General features: G+C 31.9%; 2 protein-coding genes across 5 annotated transcripts; both read right to left on the bottom strand.

Annotated features, from left to right (window-relative positions):
• Nucleotides 1-320: 320 nt before the first annotated feature.
• LOC111278993 (casein kinase 1-like protein 2) lies at nt 321-6699 on the bottom strand. 4 transcript variants are annotated; one of them, XM_022865817.2, is made up of 14 exons: nt 6220-6699; nt 6053-6093; nt 4807-4876; nt 4539-4687; nt 4355-4450; nt 4199-4269; nt 3300-3361; nt 3129-3192; nt 2965-3049; nt 2752-2878; nt 2539-2621; nt 2400-2463; nt 2075-2217; nt 321-952 (listed from the first exon to the last, which is right to left on the bottom strand). In XM_022865817.2, the coding sequence occupies exons 1-14, from the start codon at nt 6293-6295 to the stop codon at nt 671-673; spliced, it is 1413 nt and encodes a 470-aa protein (XP_022721552.2). In that variant the 5' UTR covers nt 6296-6699; the 3' UTR covers nt 321-670. The 4 variants fall into 4 exon arrangements, with proteins under 4 accessions (XP_022721552.2, XP_022721551.2, XP_089620852.1 ...); XM_022865816.2 differs by having other exon boundaries at nt 2069-2217; nt 6220-6677; XM_089764726.1 differs by having other exon boundaries at nt 2069-2217; nt 6053-6431.
• Nucleotides 6700-8132: 1433 nt separating this feature from the next.
• Nucleotides 8133-14588, bottom strand: LOC111278992 (putative phospholipid-transporting ATPase 4). Its single transcript, XM_022865814.2, has 11 exons — nt 14316-14588; nt 11752-13678; nt 11546-11656; nt 11137-11413; nt 10966-11054; nt 10755-10827; nt 10452-10661; nt 10193-10318; nt 9520-9618; nt 9225-9416; nt 8133-9135 (listed from the first exon to the last, which is right to left on the bottom strand). The coding sequence occupies exons 2-11, from the start codon at nt 13539-13541 to the stop codon at nt 8455-8457; spliced, it is 3648 nt and encodes a 1215-aa protein (XP_022721549.1). The 5' UTR covers nt 13542-13678; nt 14316-14588; the 3' UTR covers nt 8133-8454.
• Between the last annotated feature and the right edge of the window lie 7831 nt (nt 14589-22419).

The following is a 22419-nucleotide window of genomic DNA, read 5'->3' as shown; positions in this document are numbered from 1 at the left end:
CCAACTTGGACTAACATGAATGCAACCGATCTCCCGATTTTCAAATAAATCGAACTTCTTCTGTCTTAGTAGTATATGGTTAATGTTTAATTTTGTAGATGGTTAATGAACCAAAATCCATCATTTAATTATTAATCCTTTTAAACTTTTATTAAGTGGGGTCTTTCATTTACTTTTTCACCAAAATCAAAGCATATCCGATGAAAAAGAGTATAGATCTTCACCCTCTCAAGTCCCTCGGAAGACGAAAGACAAAGTATACCTCGCTAGTTTCAACAGATGAGAGTCTTTACTACTAAAATTAAATTGGTGATAAAGCATTAGACCAAACAATTCAAAATCAAATATAATAAGCCTGCTTTGAATTTTACAATGGTTACATGAAACATTTTAACTGAAACTGTAGCGAAGACATTTAAAACTGTCTTTTTGGACAAATATTTTGACCAAAGCACTACACCTAGGTTTCTAATTATATCATTGGCCATGTGTCTCTTTCCTGATTCTTTCTTTACTAGTACTTACAGTTATGGTCCCCATCTTAGCTTCTACTTCTGATCTCAGATTTTTTACAAAATACAGAGACAACATCCTCCACTCCGTGTGCGAAAGAAAAGTATACCGTCTTAGAATTTGCAGGAGGCAAGAATTTGATGTAGGGTGTAGTAGTCTAATAGTGTAACCTCTCATCCTTACAAAAATGCAGGCCTTCAATTCCTCTCAAAGCAGACTCTAAATTCTTTGTATTTGAGGATGAGTGCTTGTTATCCGATGATAAAACATGTGAACTTCTTTGCCCACCAGAGATTTTCGGGAGAGGGCCTGCACTTGCATCTATGGTGCGATGGCGAGAGGGTTCGGTGTTGCTAACTGTGATTGCTGCATCACGGCTGCTAGAGACAGCAGCTCGCCTTGAAGATCCACTTGAAGGCAAGAAATTAGAACCAGACACCTGCACAATTCAAGCCAGAACAATTAGTTAGAAAGGGCATTTGGTATCACACGCCTCTTATGACAATTTTATACCAGAAAATAAAAAGAGAAGGGAATGGAACAAGGGAGAAGGTGGAGGAATGAGGTTGTTCTTATAGTACAAAGAATGCAGGTTTTTTGTTTCTGATATATCTCATTTCTTGTTCAGTATTACTGAGAAACGCAAGATGCAACCTGCCATAGGAGACAGGAAGAATGCTCATGAATTGCCAAAAAAGAAAGGCTGTTGCGATTCCCATGTAAGGTCACACAACATGTCTCAAAGTAAGGGTGAGAAAAAAATACAGAAAAAATTAAAAATTGATTTAAAATTATATTATCCAATTTGATTTAGATTTATTTTTTTTATTTGATTCAAATTAAATTTGAATATTAAATATATATATATATAATTAAAAAAAAAAAAAAAAAAACTGAATCGAACCAAATCAAATTATATATTTTCATTAACTTTTAAATATATTTTAAATGTTTATACAATAAAAATAATTATTTTATACCTAAATTTATTTAAATATATTAAAATTATATTAAAATAATATATAAACAATAAAAAATTTAAATTAAAAAAAAAAAGATAAACCAAGACACTAAAATTAAATTTGAATCAGTTCGTATGGAAATTTGGTTCAGAATCGGATCAGATTTTAAAAATTTATAATTCAATACATTAATCAAAAAATCGAACTAAACCTGATCCGATCCCGAAGAGAATCATTTTGGGTATTTCCTTTTTAGGGCAACCGCCACAGGAGACCAGAAAGCAACTCGAATTTCCATTCTGAAATATTACAAACCTTTTTTATATAGTAATAACTTTTTTTTTTCATAAATATAATTCAATACTTAAAAATTTTTTATATAGGGGATTTTTCCAATCAGAAAACAAAGTGTTTGTCTCATCATACATGAAAAAGAAGAAAAAACATAGCATAGGAAATGCATACATCTATACCATTACCATACCCCCTTCAGAGGCCAATTTACTCCTAGTTATTATGTCATGAATGGAAGATATTATGCAATGAGAAACAGGCCTAATCTATACGAGATCTACTCGTGAAGAAAAAAATACCATTACCATACGATCTTTAGCAAGAGGTGGATCATTTGCAACTGGATTTTTTTGTTTAGCTAAGCTTCCAGAATTCACAATTGGGCCGGAATGTCTCCTGCGAGTAGGATCCATGGAAGACCAACCAGAAGGTCTACCTTCTTCTCCACCTACGGAAAATCAACCATATTACACACAGTTATCGTATGCTCCAGTTAGACCAGGGACCATTATCTAAAATACTGCATCACTCAATATTATGTATAAACAAAAGGCAGAAAGAATACAAAAAGAAACTATTCCTATACATGACTAGACAAAACCAGGAGGAAAACAGAGCCAACAAAGATACCTGATTGCCTATCAGCAATTGCACCTGCAGGAGGTATCCATGAGCTTGGTCCAGCACCAGGACCCTGGAAAAATTAATAATGTAATACAATGCGAAGATACAAGATGCCAATAGTTACCTAGTTTGGTAAACCACTTACAAGTGCGTGGGTAGGAGGATTGGCAATCTGTGATTGCTGATACTTTAATATTGTCCAATCAAACACGTAATCAAACTGAAAACCTGAATTAAGAAGAAAAGATAACAATCCAAGGTGAAGCTTCATTGATTATTTAAAGGTTTACAATTGCAGTCAAGAATAACATCTTTCAAAAAAAAAAAAAAAGAACAGCGGGCAATGTAAAGTTCTAACCTTCACGAATGAAGAGATCACGAAACAGGCGCTGCAGATAAGAATAATCTGGTTTTTCGTCAAATTGTAGGGACCGACAGTAATGGAAGTAGGATGCAAATTCGGTAGGGTAACCTCGACACAAGGCCTAAGAAGAAACCAATAAGTCTTCCACCGAGTTTCAAGTTGCTGGACAGGTATCACATCCATAGCTATAATCAGACATTAATTTACCTCAATAGAAATTGAAACTTTCTTTTCACTAATCTTCTCATATTTTTGCTTCTTATTTCCTGCTTTCAGTCCCTGCCAAGGAAGACTACAAAGACATTGGGTTATAACTAAATTATCCCAACTGCTTTGCTATATGTAAGATACAAGTGGTGGGCAGTAGTTACCTTCCCCTTAAGAAATACATAAGAACAAATCCAAGTGACTCTAAATCATCCCTACGGCTTTGCTCTATAGAATAATACAAGAGTGTTAGTAGTGGAAACTAGAATGAAATATGTCACAATCACTCTCCATGTTATCTGACAAAGGAAAAGAGGTGGAAAAGGATGTCCTACCAATTCCAAGGTGAGTATTCATGCTTGCATATCTTGCAGTTCCTGTCAGATTTTTATTTTCTCTGTAATAAATACAAGCACGCCATAAATGTTTAGTCCAAACAAGTATGTCACAGATTTATAATTTAGATAACTCTACGTTAGTATAATGCATAAAGGTTGTGCTAGAGAACCATTAAGTTTTTTTAACATTTACTATTAAAATTAAAACAAACAAATAATAACTGCATAAGCATCGTAATAATTATCGATAAAACCTAACAGATCTACATATAAAAGCACTCAACAGTAACATCTCAGTGCTTGATCATTAATTGCCTATCCCAATGAAATAAACTTCTGATATCAGATTTTTATTAACTAAATATGGACATCCATCAACAAAACCAGAAATGGTTTGAATTAGAATGGAAAGTTGTATCTCCTTTGTTGAGTTTGACAGTATAATTGAAGTTTAACCTGACATTTAGGTTACAAAATGAAGGGTTGGGGATGATAAGAAGATTTAAGGCCTATTAAACCTAAAGAGAGAGGAACCTAAGTAGAAAAAGGAAAAGATATACACTAGGGTTGAGATGAAACAAGAAGAAAACGAAAGATTAGAAACTAGCTCTTAATTAATTCTAATTCATTCAAATCTCAAAAGCTCCCATTACAGCCATAACAAGTAGCCTTAAATTAGCGTTTTTCTTAACCAGAAAGATTTTAGAAGCCCAATAACCCAATACAATAATATAGCAATCATGATACGAACCCTGAATCATAAAAACACATAAACAATCTTCTAAGAATATTTATACCATAACTAAAATCACCATCTACCGAAGAATTCAGAAGCACCATTCGACTTAAAACAAAGTAAATGAATTCACCATTTAGAAGTACTCAAGAGGACTAACCTATAAGGAATATGCTGATGGGTTGAAGTACAGAGATACTTCTTAGCCAGACCAAAATCAATGATGTAGACCTAATATGCAATTAAAAATCAAATATATACCAGTATACAACATGAAGCCAAAGATCCACAACAAAAAAACAATTTGTGATAATACCTGTTTTGCACGCTTTCCTAAGCCCATGAGGAAGTTGTCTGGCTTGATATCTCGATGCAGAAATGATTTTGAATGAACAAATTCAACTCGGTTGATCTGATGACAATACCGGACTTACCAAAAATTAATGAAACTCAGAGCACATAATACCAGAATAAAATGCACAAAATGAGGGAAAACTCACCAACTGGTCCGCAAGCATGAGAACAGTTTTAAGTGACAGTTTTCTACTGCAGAAGTTGAACAAATCTTCAAGACTAGGCCCCAGTAAATCCATCACAAGGACATTATAGCCACCTTCAATGCCAAACCATCTCACATTTGAAATTCCATCTGCCAAAGATATAAAATAGTAGTATTCATCATTAAACATGTAATAGAAATGGGCAAAATAGTGCAAATCCAACCCTTCTCATTTCAAACACTCTACAAGAAGGAAAAGTGGTCCTTACTTCCTCCCTGCAGTATTTTATACAACTTCGATTCATACAACAATTGGGGATGCTTTGTCTTCATATTTTCCTGAGCAAAAAGAAAATTATCAGTATTTCTTCGCCTAGATATTAGTTGTCATTGATGGCAATCCAAGCAATTGACAATAACACAAGAAACAGAAGAAAGATGCATGACAGATCATATCACAAAATTGTTGCTGAATAAAATTGCATTTATTCATGCCTTATATGGGAAACATTTTTCAAAACTCAGCAGGATAGTAGTCATGCTGCCTGGATTGATTAAGATATATGTTGTATGATTCATAGTTCCATTTTTGGTCTCTAAAATATCAATAGAATCACTTTCACTTGGAGATCTCAACATGCTATCATGCAATTCAGCTAGTGACAAGCTCAGAACCAAAACAACTCAAATCATTAAAGTTTGAAGACCATGGAATGCCAAGAATCAAGCTACCATAGTTTAATGATCTTCTATAAATATATGCAAATTCCACATGTTGCCAAGGCTTTAACTGAAATGGTAAATTGACACAAACCTAATCATTTGAATAGCGTAAACAACACAAACTATAATCCTAACAGAACTAAAACATTAAGGGTTAATTAATATTAGCATTGTCCAACTGAATAACCACTATACTCTATCATCCAGATTTAAAACAATCACCAGCAATTAATGCAGTTAAGATCTACTTACCACAACCCCCCTTTTCATTGTACTCAAATGCCAGCTTAAAAGCCAGTAGGCTAGAAATTACTTAAAATGGAGTAGATTATAGGACACTGATGAATCTAAAGTAGAAGAAATTAAAGATGCTCCACAGCATTCTCAAAAGCACAGTTTGCTAAGCAGAAAAGATAAGGACCCATTTAGTTTCGGAAAACCTTTTTCATTTTCCATCTCCGCTTTTACTCTAAATACGAGGGATAAAATAAAGTAAATAACTAAATTTCGAAGTAAATGATACACACTTTTCTAGTTTCTCTATGGAATCATCATCATACTTGGAAGTAAATTTACCATTGATAAACCAGTTATAACAGCATCACGCAGCGAATTTGTACCAAAAAATAGGAATCATTAGCTGGTAAACTAATCAACTTGTAACTCAAACCCTTGCAGAATTTTTCATTCTTCACAAAGACACTAACTATTATAAAATTTGCAATCAACAATGAACATCCAACAAATTAACATACAAAGCCGCAGAATTTGATAGAAAATAAAATTACTTACAAGCTTAATAGCAACTTCCTCATTCGTTTGAATATTGGTACCTAAAATTTGAACATAATTAGCAAAACAAAAAAAAAGTACAAACTTTACAAAAAAAAAAGGAAGAATAATAATAATAATAATAATAATAATAATAATAATAATAATAATAATAATAAAGCACAAACCGTGATAGATCTCTCCAAATGATCCGCTACCGATCTTTCGACCGAGTCGATACTTGTTCCCAACTCGCGGCTCCATAATAGCCGAAATAAAAAAATTAAATTAAATAAGAAAAAAAAAAACCTAGTTTCTTTTTTCTCTTTCACTCTCAATAAAGCTCAACTTGGATTAATATAAAACGAAAACCCTAAACCTTAAAAACAATTTCACCATAAAAAGGAAAGAAAATAAAAAGGTAAATTTGAGGGCCGTATTAAGAAGGCCATGACGGAGTAGAGGGAGAGATGCTATGATGTGATGATGATCAGGAATCAACGGCAGAGATGTGTTGTTGTGGGGGAGACTGGGGACAGATGGGAAAAGAGAGCGAATCTTGGTCTCTCGAAAAGGAAGTCTAAAACAAAATTATAGAGAGAGAATTATCGTTGTTGTTCCTTTGTTTCAAAGTAGTAGAAAAAGTAAACTTGTGCTCTCATTGTCAGCTTTTGATCCAATCGAAAGCCCAAGGTTTTTCCTAGGCTCCAATGGATTACGAAACGCTGTCGTTTTCTTCTTTTTTTCTCACTTTTTTTCCTTCAATTTCGATAGATGCTCCAACTTTTTCTTTTCTTTTCTTTTTTGTAATTCAATAAAAAAGTTGGAACCCAGCTTTTTTTTTTATTAAACATATACATATATAATGTTAAAATTTTTTATAAGTTCATGATTATGATAATTTTATATTTTAAGTATTTTTTAGGTATAAAGTGTAAAATAATATGAATCTAAAATTTAATTTAATAATTTATATAAACATCAATAAGTGATATCAAATAGTAAATTTTAAATTTTAATATTTAAAAATTTTTTAAAATTAAAATATTTTTATAAAAAAAATATTATAACATCTAATAATTTAAAATACGATATAAAATAATATAAAAGTGAGATAATTTAAAATTTTAATAAAAATTATACGTAATTTTAATAAAATTAAAAAATATATATTTATTTTTATATCAATATAAATTATAATATATAATTTTTATATAAAATACAATATAAATATATAAATTATTAATATTTTATATGTTATGAAAAAGAAACTAAACCAAAATAAATTCTTTACATAAGTCCTATCTCACCAGCCTTACCAAGCTTAAGACCCGCGTGGCCTTTTGTAGGATCAGCAGTCACCAGATATAAGAGCAAGGTCCAGTTTTAAGATGCATTTAGAGGCCCAACCCTAGTACGGCCACAAATAACCACATTTAAGGCCTAAAATCCGAATGCACGTAAAATTTGCGCTTGGGGTGGGACATGCAAACCAGAGCAGAGTTAAAACCAGAAGGACTTCACCTAATCAAAGTCTTAACTACTTTAATATGCCGCAAAATATAGCTTACACTTCCAGATTTTCATTTCTAAAATACTGTCGGATTAGGTTTGAAACAAGACTATGAAAGTTGAGACCAAGACATACCAACTGCAATGAACCCAAACTCATGGAGCTATGTCTTTGTTATACTTTGACCCTCAGCAATAACTCTGGCTGTCATCTTAGCAGGTTTAACACTGGTAAATCAATCAGCAATCCAACTGTGCAGTGACATATTCTCAACTTCACACTCTTTCTACTTAACCTTACCAGCTCAATCTCTTTCTACCACTTCCTTTTTCCCCCTTGCATGTCTGGTTGACTTGAATGTGAAAGCGTATCCCGAAATATTATCTCCAATGCCCCCACTTTTTTCTTTGTAACAGATCACGCCTGCTCTTCAACTCAGTCTCCAGCAACCAGACCAGATGATACCTCAACAAGTCTTAAGATTTGCAGAATACATTAGTAAAAACATGTATGTATGCATTAAAGTAAATGAACAAGACAAGACCAAAACATCAAAGAAGTTTAATACTAGCTCAAAAGGAAGATTGATTTGCTTCAAATCCTGCTTTTTCTTTACATCAACAGTTTCAACATTGTATATTATACAGAGTTATACAAACAGGCCGGGATAGGGCAATCGTAAATGATGAAGATATCAGCTATTTTCACAAGATACAACTCTTATATGTGTCAAGTAGTGTACATACAATAGCTCCAAAGGCCCTTGTATAATGAATGGGACTTATAATCTAAAAAGATCAACAAATGAATAATGATAATAATACGTTTAATAATAAGAATAAGGCCTCAAAGTAAAACTGCAGATGACTGAAAACAAAGACCCTTGAAAATCTTCAAAAAGAAACAAAATTCATGAGCATTGTGATGGAGTGATTGGACTAAGCGTTTCCAGAGATGTTTGTTTTCTTTGTAACTTCCCCCTTAATTGCCTGATCTTTGCATCCACCCGTGCTGTGAATCCGATCTTGGTTTTCTGTCTTGCCTTTGATCGCTCTCTACACCACATGCGATCATCTTCAACGTCTTTCCTGTAGTACTTGATCTCTTGAATGATATGATGATCCAATGGGTGGAAACATCTTTGGAAAGATATATGGGCCATGTATGGAAGATTACAAGCAACTGTTACTAAGAGGGTGGCTGACCAATAGATGGGTGCAGGAGCAAGAGCTTCCACTAGAATTTGGTAGGCATTACCAGAAATAGTTGGAGATACCATGCCATAAACTAAGAGAAACAAATACCAAGTGACAATACTGCCCCATATTAAGAGGTGTTGGATCCACGTGAAGTGGCTCATTGTGAGCGCAATCTGGCAATTGAGAGCCCAAATGATGCAAGTGAACATTGCCGTACCCAAGGCAGCCATATCAGCAGTCTGGCCTCCAGCACAGAAAGCTTGGTCATAGAAGATGATAATATTGAGGAAGAAAATGATGAGAGAGGAATATAGACCATTGCCCATCCACCCAAGTATTCTATACCAGTCGAAAAACAAATTTCGAGGTCCTTGCTGATATAATGCAGGAAACTGCAACACAAATAGGCATGCAAAATCTTATAACAAAGTCACCTGCAATATGGACATATTGCTAATAAAAGAATTGTTTACAGACTAACCTGTAAGCAGACCTCAGAAGAAACATCTTGCTCAAAAACTCCTAGTGAGATCACGGGCAATGATGTAAGGACAACATTGAACAATAACATGTACCAGTCGTCATAAACTGATTGTCCGGAAAAGCCTGTGAATGCCTCAAAGTAGAAGAGGGTGAGGCCAAATGCTATATTCTTATAGAAGAAATAGCAAACCTGAATCCAAGATACCAGAGTTAAAGCGGTACAGTTAGAGGAGGACCAAGCATAAAAAATGCAAGAAAATGAAACATTAGTGCAGATAATCTCTAATTATTACCATCTGTGCAATCCTCTTGTAGCACCAGTGTCCATGAACAACAAGAAGTCTTTCCAAGAATCGAAATTGGGCAACAGAGAAATCACTGGCCATTACAGCCTGCAAAATGGAACAAGTTAATGTAATTTTTTGACAGGGTCTTAAGAAGCATCATATCATGATAGAACAGTTAAAGCCTAAAATATAGTACTTAAATAACAATAGTTAAATACATCAAACAAGATACAGAAGGAAATAATCATCAGCAGTTAATGAAAATGTGGTGAACATTTTAGTTAGTCACTGCTTCTGAATATTTGTAAGTACAGTCAAAAGAAGCCTAACAATATCTTTATCTCCGGATGAGGATGCTTGTATATAAACTGCTAAGTTTTACATCTACTACTAACTGAAACGAAGAGCTGCTGCCAAGAATTATGAAGCTCAAAAACATGACTACCGCTTCCTCAAAGAAATATATATATATATATATATATATATAACACAAATTCAGAAAAGGACCAAAGGAGCAAATTCCCATCTAGAGCCCAGCTCTAATTAGATAATCTCTCCTTTTTCTACAATATAAATATGAAATATCCTTAATATAGAACTATATAAAAGATTCACTCTCAACTATCACTAGAGGAATGCACTGCAACTGTAGGAAGAGTGAGTTAGGTATGTTACCGACCTGCATGCCTTCCACACCACTGATGCCAACTCCAATGTCAGCTTCTTGAATCATTCCAACATCATTTGCACCATCACCAATTGCTAAGGTGGTTTTCCCAGTTCCTTCTTTCACTAATCTTGTTACCTGGTACCAAGAAAATGTACTAAATAAATAGAATACGCAATAAGATATCCACTGTCTGGAAAATCACCTGATTTGATCCTTTAGAAACTTAGAAAAGAGTAGAAGGAAAAGAAGGGAAAAAAAGATATCTTACTAGTGCCTTCTGCTTGGGAGACACACGACAGCATATGACAGATGCACAATCAACTGCTAAGCCTAAGAATTGTTGCTTCATATCATCTTCCAAGACATATGCCAGAGTCTTCCCCTCAATGATCAATGCAAATGCAGCATGTGGATCTTTTTCTAGTTTTATCATTTGTGAAGCATTGGTAATTTGCATCAATATGTTCTCCTTAACTACCTGCTCAGTAACAAAAAGTGACAAAGTCTAACATCAAATGAAATAAATTTCCTGAAGAAAAATTCCAGTCCTCTTTCACAGAGAAATACATACTTCTTTGGCATCTGAACTAATGGCTGTAATACAGATCTGCTTCATGCCTTGTCTTAGCAGACTGCAAGAATATCTGCATCACATAAAAAAAAAAAAGAAAAAACTTTCATTAAATGGCTTTCATGGAGAACCTTTCCACTGAGAAATCCAATTTGAGGTTTCCCAAGACAAGAACCAAAGAGAACCTAATATTAAAAAGCCAGAGATAGACCCTATATTTATAGCAGTTTCCATCTTATCCCCTGTCAAAACCCAGATCTTTAGACCAGCTTGTGCAAGTTTATCTATACACTGGGGTACCTGAAATGAAGAGAAGTTAAATCAGGTTGAAGCAAACCAAAACAGAAGTTTCTTAAAGAATGCAAGCAAGGGTAACACATACCCCCTTTTGCAATTTGTCTTCCACAGCAGTAGCACCAACAAGAATCAAATCCCTCTCCATCATCTCTGCCACCTTTTCAAGCATTGTCTCCCTATCAGCCCCAATAGAAGTTTTTGCCTTCTGAAATTCATTGTTCCAAGCAGAATACTCAGACTCCTCGAGCTTTCTATAAGCCAGCGCCAACGTACGCAATCCAGCTTCTCCATACTCATTCAAATGCCTAGTAGTATCTTCCAAATACAACCTTCCATTCTTTGATAACCTATCAAAAATAATGCTGTGCCAAACGGAGGGGTAATAAATCAGTCAAACACAAATCATCAGGCCATTGAAGTTACAGACTGGTGTAGGCTACCTTGTTCATCTGTTAATACCTTGAAGAAGTCAAAAAGGTACTAGAGAGACTAACCTGTCAGCACCTTTACACAGGAGAAGAATCTGCCCATCTTCATCCCTCACAATTACTGTCATCCGCTTTCTTTTGCTGGTAAATTCCAACATATTTAGGAGTTTGAACTCCCTACGAGATACCCAGAGGACCATTAAGATGCTAAAACAAAAGAAATTCGGGAGAGATTATCAAAGAGCAAAAACTTTGTGCATAGGTAATCCCACCTGTCAATTGGTTGTCCTGAAGCTGAATATCTTTCGCGGATAAACACACTTGATTGAGTTCTTTTAAAAAACTCAAAGCCAAATTCTCTGGCAGCAACAAGAAAGGCTCCTTCATCAGGTGACTCTGCTTCATATGTATAACTTCCGGTCTCCTCATTCAGCTCAGGGACAGCAGTGTGACAAATTGCTAATATTCGGAAAGATAACATAATGACATCCACATTAGGCTCTTTCCACCAGTTTCCTTTCATGATGCGGCTGTCCTCAAAGCTAAACCCTTTTATGGGAGATTTAAGATCCTTTTCATCTTTGGACGTAACAACAGTCTCCAGTTCAATTTCTTGTTGTTTGCCTTTTTGCCTGGGAAGAGTTGATCTTTCTGCATCCTGATCCTCAAGGTCAATAGCCATCTGTTGTGCAGCAGCAAGTTCAACTTCACTAGGGCGCACACCATATGCAGTACCAGCAATGGAACATTTCAGAAAATCCATCTGATTGCAGGTCAAAGTGCCAGTTTTATCTGAAAGGATTGTATCTACCTGACCCAACTCCTCATTTAGATTTGATGTCCGTGCTTGAGCAGGGTTCCCAGTTTCTTCATCGTACATTTGTATGTCTTGATTAATAAAGGATGCTTGCAAAACCTTCACCACCTCAATTGAAACATAAAGCGAAATAGGTATTAAATAGCCATAAAGCATGAGGGCAGTGACCAGATGGGCAACCCCCGATACTACAGGCTTTTTCGGATTATAATAATCATCTGTATTCTGGGGCTGCAGGTACCACCAGTCAGGCATGTAGAACTTTGTTCTCACAGCAAAGCCTACAGAGCTGACCAATGAGATCACCAGAAGGACGCTGAAAAGAACATATATTATATAATCCATTTTCCTTTCTATTCTGCTCCTCTTTGAAGGGGACTTCGTGGCATTCTGCATGACTTTGCTATCATGACCAGTGAAAATCACAATCCCGTAGATAAAAGCTGTGTTACGCAGCTTCGAATCTCTAAGGAGAATTTGGCTAGGGTCAAGAGCATAAACTTGATGATCATATTCAAAATTACCAATAAAGGTGTAAAGGTTAGGGTTGGGATCTTCACATTTAATTATTCCTGTGAAGTTCTTGAAAGCCTCATCCTCATCGAAAGGCAAGGTTACCTCCAAAGCTCTCTTTACCTTCAAGTTTGTCTCACCATCTAAATTCATAGTCTCCACATAGCAAATTCCATCCTCATAACTCGATGACAAGAGTAGCAAATCAGCTGGAAAAAACTGATCCTTCTCCACTTTCACCACATCTCCAACCTGAACCTGCTGCCACTGCTTATTACCGAAAAGGCCTTCCTCTTTATGAACTTTTACTTTCCGAGTATTAACCTTCATATCTTGCATAAACCTTCGCCAATCCTCCAAAGCTTCCTTTGCCATGCTAAGCCCTACAACAAAGGCCAAGGGAGCAATCATGCTCACAGCAGAAAATGGCGAAAGGGGTGAAACCGAAACAATTGCAGCTCCAAGGAAGTATAAATTGGCAACTCTGTGGAATTGCTCATACAAAGCTTTTGGTAAGAAAGTGGCAAAATTATATTTCGTCGTGGATATGTAATTTGACCGATATTTTAAAGGTCTTCTCTTGTGCATAAGAGGTTGGTTGCAATGCACAATTCTTGAGTATCCAGGCCCTTCGATAGAATGTGGCCCCTCTTCAGTAGCACTTGGCCTAAGACATGAGAATGTATAGAGATGACCGCGCCGGAGCCTTGCTCTTATCCTACCCCGTGCCATCTCTCAGAATCTAGCTTTTAAAAAAAAAAAAAAAAAAAACACACAGCACACAACTGTCAAACAAAGAGAAGCCCCAAATCTAGCCTTCACTGGTGGATATTATTGCAGCCATTCATAATTTCCTTGCTTTTGCCATCCTGATTTCACAAAACCAAATGGAAATTAAACATAAAATACATAACTAAAATTTACAAATTGAAGCTTACAACAATTAAAGCTCCTCATAAAATTCCAAATTTCAAAAGCACAAACACTCTGAAAAATATGTCATATTTAAATTACATTCAATATTCTTGCATAACCCAGATTTGAAAATCTTATGAGCTATAAAAATCTAGGAAAAAAAGATAAATTTAAGACAAAGATGAGAACAAATCTACATTGGTGAAAGCTACAAATTTAACATAAAAAAGAAAGGATCCTAGGTAACGGTTAACAGAAAAAAAAAAAAAAAAAAACTTCATATGGCCATTCCCAACGTAAAAAAATACAGAATTAATCATAAAAATATCAAATTTGATAGCTGGAAAAAAATCCACACCCAGTTCCACTTTTCACCTCAAATATCCAAATAAACAATTGAAATCCTGAAAACAAAGAGGAAACGGAGAAAGGAGACATGGCCAGCTAAAACTTTAAATGAGCAGATCATTGATATTTGACCCAAAAGACAAGAACCCAGACACTCAAAATTTTGAAAATTTAACGAAAACAATAATTTCAAGAAAAAAAAGAAGAAAAAGGAACCCATTTAAAAAAAAAAAAAAGAGGTACCTTGAATCTGGAGGCTGGCTCATCTTCAATACAAAATTAACAAACAGAAAAAAAAAAAACGCATTTTCAAAACCATTCAAAAAGAGCAGACAATATCTTCTGCAGATCAAGAAAAGAAGGGAGACAAGCAAAAAAGGAGAAGAATTATTATTTTTGTTAATTGTAATTAAGAGAGGGAATCTAGAGAGAGAAAGAGAAATGGAGAGGCAGAAAGAAACGGCAGGGTGTTAGGCCTCAAGAGAGATAAATTATCTCCCTCTTTGAATCAATGCCAGGAATTCCCGGGGTCCTCTTGCCTTCTATATATAATACATCTTTTTTTTTCTATTTTTCAAATTTCAGTTTTTATTTTTCTGTTTGAGCTTTTTCAGTTTTTGAAAATTTTAAGGTTTCTTTTTCCTTAAATTTGAGCAGAGATCGATTTTTTTAGTTGGTTCTTGTTTGGAAATAATGACCTGGCAATGAACTTTTTTTTTGTTACAAAAATTGGAACAGCCAACGGAGAACCAGTCTTTCCGAACGTTTGCTGTTCCTGGGTCCCTCTTTTATCCTACGTGGCAGATCCTCACCTCAGTCTTTCATTTTTTTTCCCTCTTTTTTGGTTTTGCAAAATTAGCCTTTTTTTTCATCTATTTTTACCACAAAAAGGTATAATTATTTTATAAAAATAATAAAATTTGACTATCAATTTTTATTTCTTCTTGTTTTAAAATTTCTTTAGCTTTGATTTATATCATATTGTGATTTTAAAAGGTAAATTTAGTTATATTATATTTATTAAAAATAAAAAATTTAACAAACTAATATTGATTCAAATGATAAAAATTTTTTTTTTTTCATCGAATTCGAATTGATTAAAAAGTTAAAAAATAATTAATTATGTTAAATTTATTAGATTCGACTTAAATAAATTTATTTAAATTTTTGGATGAAATTTTCAATAAGAGTTTGATTTTTTTGGAATGGCAATAAACTCCAAAAAATCATGTTATAATTTGAGAGATTTATAGTATTCTCTAATTTTGTTTTAAAATAACTATGTTTTTTTTTTATTTTTAAGAACGGAAATTTTAACAAAAAAAAAAAGCTCAAAAATAGGATTACTAAGATTTTTTTTTTCTAATTCACACTTCTTAATTTGTCATTTTTAACATTATATTAATTATTTTCTCAAAAAAAATTATTCATTTGATAATATTAAATTGGATAGATTTTTTTGTCCAATGACAAATCATAATTTCCAAAATGTAATAAAATATAATTTGTTAATTAATGGAATTTCTTTTTATATAAAAAAATTATGGAAAAAATTTTGAATTGTATGCAGATAAATCCACTTCCTACAAGAATTCATCAAATTAGTTGAGAATCAGAAAAAAAAAAAAAAAAGGATAAATTTCATATCTATCCCTTGTGATTTACAACTTTTTCATTTACCTTTCTATAATTTTTTTTCTCATTTATAATTTTATAATCCCCTTTTGCTATCACAAAAAATAATAACATTAAAAAATAAAGATAAAGATATTTTTATAATTTTATTAAAATTTATTTGATTTTTAACGTCGTTAATTTTTTAAGTAACTTAAGTAAATCCTCTTCGAACAATGAAAATAAACCAGATTATAAGCGAAAAAAAATTCGAAGACATAAGCGAAAAATAGAAAAATTTTTGAAAATTTAAATGTGAGACACCACGGCAAGTTGTTCCACCCCGTCCCGATGAAGATAGATTTATTTATTATTTATTTAAATGATGCAGGCTAAAGCCTGCTTGAGAAGAATATAAATTAATTTATTTCTTTATTTCTTATTGTTTTCCATTTGTCCTTTTTATTATATAATTCGTTAGCAACATATTAATTTTTTAATCTTAGAGCCAAAGAGAATGTTTCTAAAACCCATTTTTTATGTTAAAAGTTTTGCCTTAATAAGTTAAATTTTCATGGCCAGCATCTAAGTTTCATCATTGTTTTTTTTCCTAATCCAATTAAATAACATAGTATTAGTTAATAATGCAATAATAAAATATATATTTGAGATTTAAATTTTAATGTATGTAATCTTTTGTTATTCTTTATTATAATATATTTTTTTAAAAAATTAAATATTATTTTATTAAAAAGAACATATACTTACTACTTAATTTAACATTAAGTTTGGATTAAGGGAAGAAGAAAAGAAATAAAGGAAAATGAAAGAAAATAATGAAAATAATTTTTTTTATTTGTTTGGATAAATTTTTAATTTAAAAAAAAATAGAAACTCAATAATATTTAATTTTTTTATAATCTTTATTTTTTAATGCCTCAATTTAGAGGAAAAGTTAAGGAAAAAATTAAAAATTTTGTATTTTTATAAAAAGATTATTATATTTACATTTTTATTATAGTATTAAATTTAATTATATAACTAATACTTTCTACAAAAATAATTTTTTTATAAGTATTTTATATAACATTATAGTTTATAAATATTTTATAATTTTTCAAGTTTATAAATATAATAACAAAATAATTTAAATTATTGTCAAAATAAATTAAAAAATTAAATTAAGTATAAAATTAAGAGTAAATCAATAACTAATTAATATATTTTACTATATTAAATATACTTAATTTTGTTTAAAAATATTTGTTTATACAAATTAAATAGTATAAACATATATTTTATATATTATATGTAACTTTTATAAAAAAAATTATAACTGAAAATAAATATTATAATGAATTATTGTATTTAAAAAAAATTATTTTTCATTTATTTTTATTTTTATTAATATTTGTTCAAATATAATATAATAGTGGATATTAATCATATCACATATGGATCATCTCTCCTTATCCATCTAATCATAGGTATTTAGGTTGAAATGATGATTTGTTAAAACTTTGCTGTCGTGTGCAATTTAAACATGTTACAGTTAGATACGTGGATATGCTTTTGTGGATAAGACAACAACTTGAATTCACGAGAGTTGTACCTTACCTATCCCATTTAATTATAAAAAAAAATTTGTGTTTGGTTTTGATTAATTACTCAATCTGCTACAAAAGGCCAGCAATGGTATCTTTATTTTTTAAAAATAACATGTATATAGAAAAAAAATTGAGTTATATTAGCGTAAAATTAAATTTTTATAATTTTATATATAATTAATATTTTAGCAAACATTTTAATTTAATGGTTTATTCATATTTGTCATATAGAAAAAGTATATATATTTATATTAAAATAATTAAATTTTATAATAAGATCTTACATTTAATATAAACTAGATTTTAGTATGTGTGATGTATGAATAATAATGTCAATTTATAATAGTTTTTTGAAAGTAAAATAAAAGTAATAATATAGAGAAAAAATGTTTTTTTTTTTAATTCTTAACCTATTTTTAAATTTTATTACCCTTGTACTCACGTGATTGATGGCAATTAAAGTTTTATAACTGAAAAAAGAGGGTAATGGCAATTTAAATTTTATTATTTTAATTATGAATTTAATTAAAAATAATTTAAAATAAATAATAAATACATATAATTAATTTATTTTTTACAAAAATAATTCGAATAAAATGAAATGTATTAATTAGGGCATATATGACGTTTATTTAAAAGCATAGACGTATCAAAAGAATAAACCATCTACATTATAATCTTTTTTTTATAAAATATTTTGATTTTTATATATTTATATATAATATAAAATGTAATAATACTAATGATTAATTTGTCAAAAAATGTTCACAACGCGTAGGATAAGAATCTTTAGGTTTATAATTGGTGCAACAATTTTTATTTTAATTTTATATGATTTCATATCATGCTTTTACATAAGAAATGTTGACTATAATATTAATATATATATATTTAAAAAAAATTAGAGATAAATAAATTATTTAATTTTTCAAATCAAAATAAAATGTTTTGTATTTAACAACTTAAAATGAATGATTACAAATTATGTATTCGAGATAATTGATCACTGATAAAATTTAAATTCAGTATATTTTTATCAAAAAAAATAAATTTAATCGATTAAATCAATTATTTATTAATTATATATATTTATTTATTTTTATATATTTTACGTTCCGAAAAAGTACATGACCTACGATTAAATGATACTTTTGAAGTGGTTAGTGGTTTATGGGATCCACGACGTTACCCTTATCATCAACGTTGTACTCTATTTACAACGTCAATTAAATTTTGACTTTTTTTTTTGGGTTGCTTTTGTGGGTATATATAAGGTTATCAATTTTAGGGAGAAAAAATTTAAAAAATAATTATTTCATGTTAATATATATTTTTAATTTAAATTATTATAAGATAAAAAGTTAATTAAGACGTAAATCTCATAATTTCAAACATTAAAATGATTAAGATTATTCATTGAGTGTTAATGGGTTTAAAGTAGTTTGAAGTTTTGTTACTATCAATGGGACCTAATTGCTATGCTTTCATGCTTGACACAAATAATTTAAGATTATTAATTAAATTATTTTTTTATATTTGAGATTATCATTAATTAAATTTTAATTATTAAAATTAAAAATTTAATACTCTATCAATATATTATGTACATGATCGTTGGCTAATTAACTTGTTTAGGTTGATGGCATTAATTTGATATTATTAACTTACAAATTTTTTGATAATTTTTTTAAAAAATATAAGGAAGAAGAGAAAATTTTAAAATTTTTTTAATAGAAAAAAAATTTGAACATGAAAAAATTTTATCGTTTAAAAAAAAAGGTGAGATTTGTTTATTCTTATTATTCACTTTTGTTGGTCCAATGGAGAATGTTTTCCTTGCAACATTCTTATCCACTTTTTCTTTTACGTTTTCCTAAGTTAAAACATTCTAATCGAATCTACGATTCGATCTGAGTTATTTACACTAATGATAATAACAAGTGTTTTAGGCACAATGATAAAAACTTGTAAGAAAAGACACCACTTTTTGGTCCATCGCTGCTACAGCTTCAACCCTTAAAGACAAGACAAATATGTCGCAGCTACATTGACCCAACAAAGACTTTATGAATATCTATATAGCAGTATAATGCACGACTGACTTGACTCTAGTTAATTTTGCGGAAAGAGCCGCGGAATGTGACATCCTAACTTAAAAATTATGCTCAGCCATTAGTCGGTCCAAGGCGAAAAGAAAATTTATGGACCTTCTAAGCTAAGTAAGCTTTGTCCTAAACCTTTGACTTATTGAGTCTATCACACGTTATGGTCCAAAATTGGAAGCCCAAACCAAAATAATTGAGAAAAACAGACAAAATTGCAATCTCTATCGATTATTTGATTGAGATAGAAAAAGCCCCATTAACACTTTGAGGCTGTCACCCATCAAAGCTCTGAAAATAATAAACGGGAATTACATATCGAAGAACCGAAAAAATACGATTAAATTAAAGTGAAAAGGGATCTGGGGATCATTTTAAAAGGGTTCTTGTCAAGTGTTCACGAGCTGTAACCAATGTTTGACTTGTGGTCTGTAATAGTATTAGAAATAAAAAATATAGACCTTTATAATTACAACCTAAACGTTAATGATGCAGTTATATTAAAAAAATTATATATATTTATTTTTTAATTTCGTTTGTAAAATTAAAAACTCTTATTGAAATTGGTGTTAGGAATCTCATGTTAATATGTAGCAAATTTGAAGGATTTGTTTGGCAATCTTCTGACAGCTCTTTGACACATGTTTGTTTAGGTCAGACAATTAGTATTTCATGGATTTTTCTCTACTCGTCCTTTATCCTGCATTGGCATGGAGATATTGCTTCACAAGCAAGTGATTCTGGTTTCTGGTCATACGGTTTAAAAGCGCCAGCAATTTCACTCTTCATTTGACAACTCAACCTTTTTTTTTTTTTTGTCAAAAAAATTTAGGGTGAAGGAGGCTTAAGTATCGACATATCTTTCACCAAAGGGATTCCTGGCAGTAAGGCTTGAACCCAGACTTTATAATCGAAGTATTCAAACTTTATCAACTCTAATCAAGATTTGACAACTCAACTTCAAGAAAGCCTTTTGATTGATCCGTTTCTCTCTCTTTCCCCTTCTAGCCACTTGACCTCTCGTAGTCTTGCTTGCCCTCACAAGCTAACCTTTTCTCTCCATCCCTTCAAATCAATCTACTAATATGGTAGTCTTTGAGGTGGTGCATTAGCCCCGGATAGCCTCTTTTGGGTCTAAGAGGCCTATAAATCAGAAGAAATCTTGGCTTTTGCCTAGACTGCAGTGCCTTTTTACATCTGATAGTTTCATTCCTAATAAGGGTTGGAAAATCCAGTGGCAGAGTCCCATTATGTAAAGAAAAGCATCAATGTCTGAGACATTCAGGACTGCTGCAATTTTAAATGCGTTTGTTAAAAAAACTACTATTACTGGTCAACTTTTCATAGGTTGGTTAGTGGGGAGCACACAGGTTAATGTACCCTTGATCAAATCTTGATCGTCGGTTTGGAAAATCAGCCAAATGGCAATTAAGAAATTTTGTGGTCCCTGATTCTTTCTTAGATCTCCAGACCAGATTCATTTATAAGTTTTCCATTTTCTTCTACCGGTGATAAAAACACCAGGTACTACCCAGTAATCATGCAATTATCTTGAAGGGCGATGCCATTCATTCAACGTTGTATCTGAATCTTAAGCTTTGAGGTGATAGCTGTGAAACTGAGCCAGGGAGGCAAAGCTCGAAATGAGGAAATCTTGATTGCACCACTCTCTGAACATTTCTAAACTCTTTAGCTGATAGTCAGGGCAGTAGGCTCAGCTGCAGGCTTATTTCTATGAGCTTGGGGGAAAATTTTCCAACAGTGAAAGGCTGGGAGTCGGGGACTTTCAGAAGAAAGTCAATTATCATCAACGAAAGTTGGCACTGGCAAACACTTACAAATGTTTTTTCTATGGATTTGTGTCTGACTACAGGGATATGATCTTTCAATGTACTGTACTACCCCCAGTCAGTATCTTTTTTTCTATAAATAAAAAAGTGAGAGTGAGCACAGCTGATTTCTCAATTATCACTGGAGTATAAAGACAGGTCTCCGCTCTTTAGCATTAAACACCACTTTGTCAATGCAAAACACCATCACAATTTGAATTATGGTGAGGAAAACTTTACTATTGTTGTTTTAAAAAAAAAACCATGCTCAGAGCTCAGTGTAATCTTTTACTATCATTCATTTTCACCAAACACACCAAAAAGCATGACAGACAACTTTAACTTAGCTCAGCAGTTTCTAATGGTAATCTTTCATTTGCAGACTTCGAAGCCAACTGAGTAGAAATAAAGATTAAAAGTGCTTTGAGATCAGTCATCATTCTCTCCATTTTCCAAATATCTAAAAAAGAAGCATTCTATTTCTACAGTCTATAGCATTTCACCCATAGGTGCAACTGATCTGACATTACTGAGATGAAAGGCTGAGCTGAATCATTTTTGTGTTGATTGCTCAGTTCATCTCATAATTTAAAAGCTCTTGACGTTTTATTTACTGTTCTTGTTGAGTGTTTCCAAATCTGAGCTTTACCACAAGCAGTGTCTAGTCTAGTGCCAGTCTAGTTTAACAGATTAGATTGACAGTGCAAAAAGGTCTCATATCCGCCCAATAAAGGGTTCTTCAAAATTATAGAATTTATACTTTCTTTTAAGTGAAATCATTATATTCTTAATGAAACATCTGATAATGTTTTATGGCTATGATCTCATGAATAGAAGAACTAATATTGGTGTTTCAAATCCTATTTGACCAAAAATTTGCAAACTTCCCCTATAGCCATGCATACATATACCAGACTGCCTTTACTTCCGAGAAATCAACTTCAAGTTGTTTGCTGTATCAGGAAAGTAAAAGGTGATACTAAAATCTGGCGGACCTGCTCATGACTGAGTTGAAAAATGCAGAAGATGTCCTAAATCAGTTTGTACTATTAACTGAATTTTGTTTCCGGTTCTAAAATTGCTAAACTTTTGGACACTTAACAATTACTGGTGTTCTACAAATCCATCAATGAAACAAAAGATGACAGATATATTTTTCATGTATATTCCGGTGATATTCCCTTATTTCTTAACT

Source organism: Durio zibethinus, chromosome 8 (genome assembly GCF_047325235.1).
Source record: "Durio zibethinus cultivar Kanyao isolate XHJ-2024 chromosome 8, ASM4732523v1, whole genome shotgun sequence".
In the NCBI taxonomy this organism is placed as follows: Eukaryota; Viridiplantae; Streptophyta; class Magnoliopsida; order Malvales; family Malvaceae; genus Durio; species Durio zibethinus.
This window is presented reverse-complemented; position numbering and strand designations above follow the sequence as displayed.

Coding starts and splice junctions, on each gene's coding strand:
- LOC111278992 (XM_022865814.2), bottom strand. CDS start 13,541: ATGGCACGGGGTAGGATAAGAGCAAGGCTCCGGCGCGGTCATCTCTAT. Junction 10,828..10,965: donor GAAACTGCTATAAATATAGG/GTCTATCTCTGG, acceptor TATGTGATGCAG/ATATTCTTGCAGTCTGCTAA. Junction 9,136..9,224: donor CTTCTGAGGTCTGCTTACAG/GTTAGTCTGTAA, acceptor TTTGTGTTGCAG/TTTCCTGCATTATATCAGCA.
- LOC111278993 (XM_089764726.1), bottom strand. CDS start 6,295: ATGGAGCCGCGAGTTGGGAACAAGTATCGACTCGGTCGAAAGATCGGT. Junction 2,622..2,751: donor TGATCTCTTCATTCGTGAAG/GTTAGAACTTTA, acceptor TTCTTAATTCAG/GTTTTCAGTTTGATTACGTG. Junction 953..2,068: donor CTAAAGATCGTATGGTAATG/GTATTTTTTTCT, acceptor TGAATTGTGCAG/GTGTCTGGTTCTAATTTCTT.